The sequence below is a fragment of the Panthera onca genome, chromosome C2, assembly GCF_046562875.1.
Source record: "Panthera onca isolate mPanOnc1 chromosome C2, mPanOnc1 haplotype 2, whole genome shotgun sequence".
Lineage (NCBI taxonomy): Eukaryota > Metazoa > Chordata > Mammalia > Carnivora > Felidae > Panthera > Panthera onca.
In genome coordinates this window covers 4562971-4574607 of record NC_138347.1, presented here as the reverse complement: position 1 = coordinate 4574607, position 11637 = coordinate 4562971, and the positions used below count along the sequence as shown (strand labels likewise).

The following is an 11637-nucleotide window of genomic DNA, read 5'->3' as shown; positions in this document are numbered from 1 at the left end:
AGCCCACAGGTTGATGCGTATCCCGGGACTAGGTGAGGGGACTTTGTGTTGCACGTCGAGGCCTCTGGGCTTTTCCGGAGAAGAGAAACAGGGACCAGCAGAACTGGGGGGGCCGCGGACGCGGGGGGTGGGAGTGGGTTTTTTGCAAAGACCTGTCCACCTGGAACACTCTTGCTCTGCGAAGGTGACCAACTGCCCTTGGAGCCTTAACTTGCCCCTGGCAGTCTGAGGCCACGATGACTACGGTGTGTTCCAAAGAGCTGTAAAAACCCGATGGGTGTCTGGAATGTGAGTCTACACAGAGAGAGACTCTTCCTATTAGGAGCTGGGGCGTCTTCTGGGAAGCTTTCTTCGAACACCTGCCGGACTGCGGCCCTGGCCGCCCCGGGCCTCCCTGTGAACAAAAGGGCTTGCAAACCCGTGACCCTGACCGATGGCGCCCGGGGGCACTGTCCCTGCCACATTTCCCCAGTCAGGCCCTGAGGTTAAAAAAGGACACGAGGTGGAGGACTGTGGTGGGCGGCGGGAACGTTCTGGATGAAGCAAGGAGCCTCATGACTTTGGCCCAGGGGCTGTTGACCGCTAGCCTGGACCCTGCTAGCACTCGGCTTTGACGATTCAGAGGCTCAGGACATGCTTGTCTTTGTAGCTGTTTCCTCTTGTGTGACATTATATTGGGAGCTGAGGCCGCGAACCGTTCCGGGACCCAGTGTCCTGCCTCAGGAACAAACCCTGCTCGTTACTCCTGGCCCCCTGTCGGCGGGGCGGAGGGAGCATCCCGCCCGGGCTGCCGGCCTGGAGCTCGTGGGCGCCGCCCCGCGCACCTGCCGGCCCGCACCTGCCGGATCTGCAGGCACCTGCCGGCCCAGCACCCGCCCGGCCCGCACCGGCCCGCACTTCCGTCTCGGCCCCTGCGCCCGCCCTTTGCTCTCCTTCCCCGCCGCTGTGCGCTTCGAGGGCGCGTCTCGGTGCCTTCCTCGCCACACGGTCCCAGCGAGGTCCCTCGGGTCCCCAGGGAGCCGCACCTGGAAGATGCGCCCAGGGACGACCGGTGAGTGCTGCGTCCACCGCAGGAGGAACAGGGGACCTCGGCCGGGAGACCCGCCCCCTCGCCTAGGCGGGACCCCTCCCGGTGCCTGCCGCGGCCGAGCCCGAGGGCGGGGCCGGCGCTGGGGCCGGGTCTCCTCGTAGCCCCGGGATCTGAAATGCGGAAAGCGAATCCAACAGGGGCCAGTTGGCCGGGGTTCCCGGCGCAGGTAAGACCTACACCGTTTCCCGGCTCCGGGAGTCTGACGCTTTGCCTGGAAAGTAGGTCTCAGGTGAGCGCAGGCACAGCCGGACCCAACGAGCTCCCGGAGGACGGGGGGCTCGGTCCCGGGGAAGGGCGTGTGCCGGCCGGGATGTCCAGGACCTCAGGCGCCAGCAAGGGGGGCGGGCAGTTGCCGGCTAGAGGCACTTGTGGGCTCCACCTGGTGGTCCTGTGGCTGGAATCAGGGGTCATTAGCCACAGGTCAAACTGACCAGCCCAGCAAATTATGGAAAGTGGAGAGGACAGTGAGGCAGCCGTAAAAAAAAAAAAAAAAATTTTAATATTTATTTTTGAGAGGCAAAGACAGAGGGAGAGCAGGGGAGGGGCAGACACTGAGTCTGAAGCAGGTTCCAGGGGAGGGGCAGAGCGAGAGCGAGAGAGAGAGAGAGAGAGAGACTAGAATCCAAAGCAGGCTGCAGCCTCCGGGCTGTCAGCACAGAGCCTGACGCAGGGCTCGAACTCACTCCCAAACCGCAAGATCATGACGTGAGCTGAAGCCAGCCGCTTAATGGACTGAGCCACCTAGGCGCCACCGGGAGGCAGCCTTTTTAAGTCCCTGGGAGATGTGGGTGGGCGGGACATGGGGAGGGACTAACAGGGAGTGACCCGTGTCACTGACTGTAACAGTTCTGGTAGCAACTCTCTATAAGGCCCTTGTTATTTTCTCCAAATACCAAACGACTTGAGACCCACAGAAAGCCCGGGAGAAATAGGAAAAGGGAAAGAAAAACAAAACGGTCATCCCACCAGTCATTTGGTCTCCCGAAGCCGGCCTTCCTGACCGTGGCCTCTGTCCACAGTCACTTGCCTGGCTGCCTGGCTTTACAGGGCGCCCTGGGTTCCTGCGTTAACCTGCCCCACCTGCCTCCTTTCTGATTGGTTTTGCTGTTTCCTTCCTATAATCTGAGGGATCCGATTCTTCCTGGAGCCGGTCTGCAGACCTTGCCCAAAAAGGGGAAGTTCAGAAGTGGAAAGATCTCTTGGCCTCTTTAGCAGCCCCCTCCCCTCCCTGGGGGACAGCTTGTCTGCTGGGAGGGGGTCAAGGACCCTCTTTCCTTCTGGCACTAGCTTTCCAGCTGTGTGGTCACAACTCCAGAGAGTTCTAAAGGCCACCTTCGCAGCTCCGGACCCAAAGTCTGGAAAGACGGATTTGAAGATTTTTCTTTACTGTGTGGAATCGTCACGTTCTCTATAAAACTGGTTGTTTATGAACAACATGGCTTTTGGTAACTCGTGTGGATGGTAGGATACATGGGTGGAAATACATGTCTCTTTTTGTGGGGGGAGCAAACATCTCCCCCAGGACACTGGCTTTCATGATAGCTATTTGGGAAGATTTTTCCCCCCATTATTTCTGTATTGTATTCTTACAATATTTTGCCGGTTACTTGATGGAAAATGCTGAATACTCTCAGATTGCTTTCCCCTCCCTACACCTTTTTCACACATAGCCCTATGAGTCATTGCACGAATCATGTGGTCCTTTCACACAAGGCTCTGACACGGCACCAGATTTGTATTTATATGGATGTGTGTGGTTATGAGAGAAGGTCACCTGCGGTCACTCAGAACCGTGTTGCTCTGGATTTTGTGAGCTAAGGATTTGGCAACGTTCTTGGAAGCGACATTTTCCTGGCTACTTCAGTCCGGCCCTGGGTCTGTCCCAGGCAGAAAGTTCACAGGAAGGACAGTTTCAGATTGAATGCGTGAAGTGAGTTAAGCCAGCGCCGCCCTTCGCCAGTGGGGCAGCTGCTCGGTGGTGGTTGTCCTAACTCCGCAGAAGTAGGGCGTTGGTGTGCGAACCTTACAAGGCAGGTTACCTTCCAAACCTACTGTGGTGTTCGGGTGTCATACCTGCCAGTCTCTCTGCCCCCAAGCCCCAGTCAACAGGACAGCGACAACTGTGGACGCTGAGGCCGGCTGAGCCTGGAGCCACACAGCAGCCAAGTCCCGAGTAGGATGAATAGGGCTCAGCCACGCCAGCCTGCTCGGCCCCCACCGGGGACAAGAGGGGCAGGTGTGGCTGCCTCCAGGGTGACGGGGGTTTGGGTTCGTGTCGGCGAGGCTGCTAGGGACAGACAGCTTCCTCGTCCTACTTCACGTTGAAGAAGTCCCACCAAAGAAGGTGTGTTCTTACGGGCTCAGAATTGCCTTCTTCAGGGCCCCCCCCCCCCCCCCCCGCCCCGGGTTGGAGGGGTAGGGCGAGCCCTGAGAGCCACCTGCCTCCAGCCTGGCTTAGCGTGAACTCTGGGACTGCCGTCTTCTTTATAAGAAGAGGCCGGATCCTGGTTACAGGGTCACAGAAGGTTCCTGAACTCTGCATACTTCCTCACCATCCCCCCCCCCCACCTCCTCGGAAGCTGCCGGACCCCCTCCCACGCAGGTCCAGGGAGCCGTCTTAGCTGAGGTCTGGCTCCCACCTTTCCCAAGATGAGTCCTCACCTGTGCCCTGCTGGGGCTCTGGATTCTTCTCTGCTGCCCAGGGTCTGAGGCTATCGCCACAAACTGCCCCGTGTCCCATCTGCTCTCCACTCACCCCAGGGACTGAGCTCCTGATGCAAGTGCCTCAGCTTGTCTGGACATTGTCCAGGCTCCCGGGCCTGCTTTCCCCTGCCAGCCGGGATGCTTCTGTGACTGTGACCGGCCTGTGCACTGGCTGATGGTCTAGCTCATCCCCGGCACCTGCCGCCTAGGTCTCACGGTGGACTGGCCCCGGCCTGTGCTGCCTGGTCTCCCCTCCTGCCATCAGGTGGTTCTGGCTCTAGCTCTCGGCTTCTCTCAGCCAACCCCAGAAAGCTGCAAGGTCACTGGCTCGCCCCTCACCTGAAGCACACACACTCCATAGCCTTCCGAGGAGCCCTGGAAAATGTCCAGGGTCGGGAGCTCATTGCCTTGCAAGGCAGGCCGGCCACGGTTTATACTCTTGCTTACGAGGATGCATGGGCTCCTTATTCATTCCTTATTTTCTTCCCCGTTACTTCCATTCATTTGTCCTTGTTCAGCTGGGGATGAAATCACGTCTCCCTCCCCTGTCGCTGTCCTTTCTACATTTGGAAGGTAGCATCATGTTCCGTTCCAGAATTCTCCACACTAAACGGCACCTCTGCTCCAAGATCTCACACGGGACGTGGCGCCTGGAAGATCCTGAGAAGAATCTCTCGTTGCCAGTTTTCTTCTTTAAATGTGACACTTGGATAAAATAGCCCAGCCGTGATCACACACACACACACACACACACACACACACACACAGGACACAGTGGACTATTGTTGCTTTGAACCTGACACCGTTAATGCTGACTCCATATTTCCAGCAGTCCTACCACACTGTTCACTCGATGTGCATCCAACGGAATATTCTGGAACATACGTGGCCCATGGCCCGTGCACTCTCCTGGAGGACCCTTGGTGTGCAATGCTGGCAGGGCATATGAAGGGCTGGTATGAGGGTGTGTGGCAGGCCGCACTGAGGTCGGGGGGAGCCTTGAAGAGAGAGAGAGAGAAGGCTGGGGGTCATGGAGGAGAGCACCCTGTAGTCGGAGGGACAAACTCATACAAACGTGTGAGACAGGAGAGGGCCTGGGCTCCCGCGAATCGTGTGACCTGGTACAGAACAAACCCAGGAGTTGCAGGAACAGGGTCGGCCACACCTGTGGCTCTCATTTTGTTTCCTGTGGCTGGTTTTTCCAGCTTTGAGGGGTCCCTTCAGTCCTGCAAATGACGGTGGTCACAACTGCCCCAGGTGCTTCACAACAGAAGCCATCCCCGCAGAACCTTCTAGCAACCTTCGGGACCGCGGGGTTTGCAGAATGGAAGGAGGGAGTTGATGTCGAAGGTCACACTTGAAAAAGACTGACTCATCACGGTCAAACCGAAGCCTCCCATCCTGTCCCATCCGCACGACCCCCTGCGCTAAGGAGCCGCCCCCGTGCACACACACCGGCTCGAGTTAACATCCCCAGTGGACAACCCACGGATCGGGAGGACCAACTGAACGAGGAAGCTTCTGGGGGGAAGGCTGGGAGGGCCCCGGCCTCGGAGTTCTGGGCCTTTGCCCCGTGGGCTGATGGCACATTACCGTCCTCACACACCCGAATGTTTGCTACAGGAAGGGACCCACCTTCAAGGTTCGGGAGTCCAGAGTTCTTGGATCTTATTATGCCTCGGTTACATGACCAGGTGACCCAGGTGGGACTCCCTTCCCTTTCCTCTCCTGGAGGTCCAGCACATGCTGGGCCAGCCCCTCCCTAAAAGCTACCTAAGGACCTCCCCTCCCTCCTTGTCACCTCCTTAGCACGGGCTCAGGTGTGGTTGAAAGGGGCTCCTTTATGAACACCGCAGACACTCCTAAGAGACAAGAGATAGCAAGGGTTTTAGGATCTCTTGCCAGGGACAGGGACAAAGACCAGACATAATCTTTATCGTACCCCCTGTGATAAATGGACATGTCATCTGGGAGCCCAGGCGGGTGTGGGCTTTTCTCTCCCTGTCAGCGGGAGGGAAGATTGAGGATGGTCGTGGCCTGGGGAGGGGGAGGCTAGAGAGAGGCAGAGAAGTCCGGGGAGGTGAGATTTATGGTGGAGGTAAACCCATGGAGACTGGCCAATGGATTCCATCGGGGCTGGGCGGGGAAGCGTGCCACGAAGGAAGGGTCCCAGCTGCCTGGCACCTGACCCCGTCCATGCACTGGGATGGGCGGCACTCGGGTCAGGAGCAGACCTGGGGGGCAGGGAGGAGGAAGGGTTTTCCGGAACGTGCCAAATGTGCAGCCTAGACATCCCAGGGTGCTGACCGCAGGTCCGCGGTGGGGCGCCCCTACCAGGAACTCAGAGGATCGTCTGGGTGAGCCGGCCCCGGGGTCCTGAGGAGAGGCCCGGGCTGCGCCCTGGGAGGGAGAGCCGGCAGAGAAGGCCAGCCGTGCCCACAAAGTGGGAGCCCTGTCATGGAGCAGGAGGGTCGTCTGGAGAGGCCATGCACAGGGGAGTCTGCCCTCCAGGGACAGGGCGCTGGCAGCGTGGAGGACTTGGGAGGCCTCGACCAGCACGGCCGCCCTGAGCCACCTGTGGGAGGTGAGGCCTGGAGGCTGTGGGAGGGGACAGTTATTTCTAGGTGCTTGGCCTGAGTGGGTGCAGACGTGAGGCAGCCAGAACATGGTGGGGCCAGGCGGGGGGGCGGGGGGTGGGTCCCTTCCCTTCCCCTTTTCTTTTTCCACCTTCTTTTCTTTATCCTCTCCTCCCTCCCCCCTGTCCTGCTTTTTCTTAATTCTTAGGACTGGACCCATTAACACATAGTTAAATGCTGATCGGGAAATTCGTGCTGCCTTTTTATGCTGGGCCTCCATCTTGGCACTGTGGGTGATCCTGAACTGAGTCCTGATCTTTGAGATATTTGGGGGCTGAAATCAGAAAGGACCGGTGGCAGGTTGTCTGTGAAGGGACGAGGAGTTGACCCCCTAGGCTTCCCCTGACCAAGAGTGGGTGATGCCTTTTTTTTTTAATTGGGGCGCCTGGGTGGCTCAGTTGGTTGAGCGGCTGACTTCGGTTCAAGTCACGATCTCACCGTTGGCGGGTTTGAGCCCCGCGTCAGGCTCTGTGCTGACGGCTCAGAGCCTGGAGCCTGTGTCTCCCTCTCCCTCTGCCCCGCCCCTGCTCGCACTCTGTCTCTCTCAAGAATAAATAATAAAACATTAGAAAAAAGTGGGAGGAAGGCACCAGAGCCAGTCAACCGGAAAGACTCCCTCCAGGGACTTTCTCCTTCTGCCAGACCTAGGTTTCGCCGCCAACTTGTCTGTGATGATAATGACAGGCTTGGTGGCTGTTCCCAGTGTTACAGAGACTCCCGGTGCTGATCTCAGCATAAACAAAACAAAGTCCCCACCCTCTGGGATTTTCAGTCCGCAAGCCACTAATGAATCATTGATGTTAGCATTTGAGGAAGCTGAGACCCAGACCGAGCGCAAATATAAAAAATGGGCGTAGGAAACATCCCTAACTTGTTTGCATCTTTCGCTGCGATGGCGACAAATGCTTAGTCTTAGCAGCGCCTGCGAAGCCATCATGGCTTCATCGAGGCAGCCATGGGCCTGACCCGGCTCCCGCTTACCCAGGAGTAATTTCTCCTCGGAGCGCCCTGCAGACGTGGTGCAGGAAGGGGGCTAGGGTGGCACCTGTTCCCCGGCCATCCACCATTGTGTCTTGTCTGTCCCCAGGCACTCTGAAGGCTGTGTTCTTCCTCTTCGCGTCCATATGCGCCTGGTATTCTGGGTACCTGCTCGCAGAGCTCATTCCGGAGGTATCCCTGTCCAGTGCTGCTTATAGCATCCGGAGCATTGGTGAGAGGCCTGTCCTCAAGGGTGAGTTCCATGAGATGTGTCAACTCACGGTTCTGAAACCCAGCCGTGGTGGTGAGGGGGCGTCTGGCCTCAGCTGTGCCCAAGCTGGCCATTTGATGTTGGTGAAGTTGATCATGATGATGATGGTGATGGTGATGGTGATGATGATGAGGAGAGGGGGAGAAGGGGGGGTAATACTCGCCCCTTGGGCTCTCACACCTTTCCAAGGTAGGGTACCCCTGCTCATCCCCATATGAGACCCCACGACAAACTATGATGTTAGGAAAACAAAGAAACTTCATGTCCAGGAGGTGTCAGATAAAAATAAGCATTTGGAATACGACGCAAACTGGGAATGAAGTGAAACCACAAAATCTCCGTTACAGTCTCCATAGGAAAAGGCGTGGGGCACTCAGGTAGTGATTCGTACCCTTTTTCGAAATCTCATTGTAAGTAGGTAAGCTGGCACGTTTCCAATGCAGAAATGGGTCCTACAAAATTAATTTGCGCAAATATAAAAAACTGGGTAATGATTTTTAAGAAGTTGCAAAAGCAAGGGGGGTGTCTGGCTGGCTCAGTCGGTACAGGATACGACTCTTGATCTCAGGGTCATGAGTTTGATTGAGCCCCATGTTGGGTGTGGGGCCTACTTAAAAAGAGATCTTTTTTTCCAATGGTTATTATTTTTGAGAGAGAGAGTGAATGGGGAAGGAGCAGAGAGAGGGGGACACAGAATCCAAATCAGGCTCCAGGCTCTGAGTTGTCAGCACAGAGCCCGATGCAGGGCTCAAACCCACAAACCATGAAATCATAACCTGAGCCAAAGTCGGACACTTAACTGGCTGAACCACCCAGGAGACCCCCCCCCCCAAATAAAATCTTTAAAAAAAACTTGTAAATCTCTTCCTTTTCAGATTAATCGCATTTCTGAAAAGCTATTTATTTATTTATTTATTTATTTATTTATTTATGGGGGAGAATGGGCAGAGTAGAGGCAGAGATAGAAGGAGGGAGAGAGAATCCCAAGAAGCTTCCTTGATGTCAGTGCAGAGCCCCATGTGGGGCTCGATCCCACAAACCACGATATCAGGACCTGAGCAGAAATCAGGAGTCGGACGCTTAACCGACGAGCCACCCAGGCGCCCTTGGATTAATTCCCTTTTATGACCACCCCCATAAAAAAAATTTTAAAAAACCCGTAACTTTCTAGGAAGTGATTATGACTTTTTATTTTAAATGAAGTTTCCATAGTGAATGTGCATGCAATTGGGTACGCTTACAGTATCCAGACTGGATGAGGCTCAGTGCCAGGTGGGGCCCACACACATAGAGAACATGGGAGACACCCTCAAAGGGCTTTCTCATCGTCCCCATTGTTATACAAAATGTGCCGTCCTTCCTGGACGTGGGCTTGCCTCTAGGAGCTGCCTCTGAGGCCTGCCTTTTGAGTGGGGCTCCTTCGTGTGGTTTCCCAGACACCCCCCCCCCCCCCGGCCCCAGCGCAGGCCGGGGGAGGCCCTGTCACCTTCCCCTGCAACTGAAGCACTATCTGGTTCCTGGAAACCCAGAGGTGGCGGGAGAGCGGCTGACCACGGCTGGTGTGAGGGCTGCATCCTGGCTCCTGCTGGCAGTCGGCTCCACTTTGGAGGGACACATGACTTCCTGGGCGTCTGGTGGGCTCAGAGTTTGGGGGTTGAGCCTAGTGATCGATTGGTGGTTCAGGGCTCGCGTGGATAAGACATTAACAGGGACCGCGTCGTCCTTGGGGCTCTGCGGGCTTTGCTGTGGGGCTCATTTCATGCCATTGCCAAGCCCCCAGGGAGTGGCCTCCGTGCAAACACAGGTACCCTTTGGCCAGGCACTGCCTGTACAGCCCTCAGTGAACCCCTGGGTCCCTCTGGACACCTGCACTCCTCCGTGCCTGTTGAGCACACAGGGACCTAGTCATCCTTGGCTTTGGACAGGGTTCAAGGTGAGCGTAGCTCCTGCCATCAGCATAGGGACCTCTGTTACTCTTGGCTCAGCAGAATGACGGGAACACCCTCCTGGGAGTGTTTGTTCTCATGTCCTCAGTGACCCCCCCATGTCTGATCAGATCTGAAGCAGAGGAAGGAGCGTGTTGGCCTGTGAGATCGGTGCTGGGCACAGACGGACGGGGGCCCAGGAGCCGGAGGCACCCACAGAGCACTCACCCCCGTGCCCGAGGCCACGTGGGCTGAGCCCCCCTCACTTGGCCCTGACGCCCCTCAACCTCGGGCTTTCCCCCTAATCCGTGGTTTGCTTTTCCACTTCATAAACTATTCTCTGAAAATGACCCACCTCCCGGCACAGCCGCCCAGCCGGGGGGTGGTGGCTTTGGGTTTTCTGAAGTTAATTCTCACCCCGCGAGTCCGTGCTCTGCTGGGCTTATACCGTCCCCACGTTGGATGTTGCCTCCCCGCCGTCTTTACGAGACGGTAAATCTGAGCTCATCCCAAGTACCCCTGAATCTGGTGGTTTCCGCGACCCGGCCGTTGGGAATCCATGCTCTGGCTGCCCTGTGCCACCCTGTTCCTCATGTTTGGTGAGAGGACTGACTGCATCGGCCTGGCTCCTTTGTGAAGGATGCCGTGCTCGCCCCGGAGGACAGAGCGCCTTGCGGCTCCTTCTCTCCCCTCAGGCCTCAGTCTCCCCCCACCGCCCTTCCTCCCCACGTCTTTGACCCTCTGCCCAGGTGAGGGAGTTAACATGCCAGGTTATCGCCTACCTGGGCAAAGGCGGCCCTGGTTTGACTTTTCCTGCCCCTTCGCCCCATTTTCCACTCCAGTCCATTCTCCCAACCAGCGTCTCGTGGTGACAGCATCTCTCTGTTTGGATACCTAATCGCAGACAGAACTGTCCTGTCCTGCCGATGAGTGTATCTTGGCATCAGAAGGTGCTGACCCCTCGGCCCGGGGCCCGCGGTTCCGTGGCAGGCGGCGACTGGGAACGCCAGGCCTTCGTCCCTGTGCCCTGTCCCCTCCTCCGTATACTGTGCGTGTGTGCCTTGCCCGTTTCTCTGCGGTGGTTCTCTTTCTTCTTGTTGATTTGCAGGGAGTTTTGGGTACGTGTGAAGCTACTGATGCCTGATCACCCCCCTCCCGCACCCCACGGCACATGTCACAATGTACCATGACCCGTCCTAGCTTACCTTCCGTCTCCCGCGTTTGCGTGTATGAAAGCTCTTGCGTCGACTGCGGTCCCGTCAGGTTGGGGCCGGTACCTGATGTCTAACAGGTATTTTAGTAAGTGTCCGTGGAAGAATTTGTACGTCACTCGAGGGGTGCATCTGGTGGGAGGCCCCGCGTGCCCCACACACAGCTTGCAACCCCAGGCCGCGACGGTCAGTTTCAGGAGAGAGCAAGGGGAAGGAGGATCCTGTTGGAGTTTTCTCTCGTATACTCCAGATACGAGGTCGTCGAATCATTTTCTTAGGCACTCTTGCGAGAGGGGACCAAGCCAGGCAAATCAGCCGTGGTGAGCTGCCTTCCTAGATTCTCAGCCGAGGTGAGAGGAGCTGATGACCGCTAAATGGCTACCGTTGCACAAAAAAGCCAGAAAAAGTACTTTTTAAGAAATGTTTATTTATTTATTTTTTTTGAAGGGGCGGAGGAGGGGGAGAGGGAGAGGGAGAGAGAGAATCCCAAGCAGGCTCCACACTGTCAGCCCAGAGCCCAATGCGGGGCCCGAACCCACGAACCGTGAGATCATAACCCGAGCTGAAATCAAGAGCCAGACAGTCAACTGACTGAGCCACCCAGGTGCCCCTGAAAAAGCTACTTTTTTTTTTAACCTTTATTTATTTTTGAGAGAGAGAGAGAGAGAGAGTGAGAGAGAGAGAGCATAAACGGGGGTGGGTAAGAGAGGGGGCGACAGAGAGAGAGAGGGGGACAGAGGATCCGAAGCAGGCTCTCTGTGGGCAGCAGAGAGCCTGACGCGGGGCTCGAACTCACAAACTGAGAGATCATGACCTGAGCCAA

The 11637-nt window shown here is 56.7% G+C and overlaps 1 protein-coding gene across 2 annotated transcripts in view; it reads left to right on the top strand.

Moving 5' to 3' along the window:
* The first annotated feature begins 618 nt into the window (after positions 1-618).
* Positions 619-11637, top strand: part of FAM3B (FAM3 metabolism regulating signaling molecule B) — a 41380-nt gene continuing 30361 nt past the window's right edge. The window contains exons 1-2 of one of the 2 annotated variants that reach the window (XM_060640502.3): positions 619-1051; positions 7517-7660. In XM_060640502.3, coding sequence (XP_060496485.2) covers positions 634-1051; positions 7517-7660 — 562 coding nt within the window. In that variant the 5' untranslated portion in view covers positions 619-633. The remainder of the gene's footprint in view (positions 1052-7516; positions 7661-11637) is intronic. The other variant, XM_060640503.3, reaches the window with a different exon arrangement.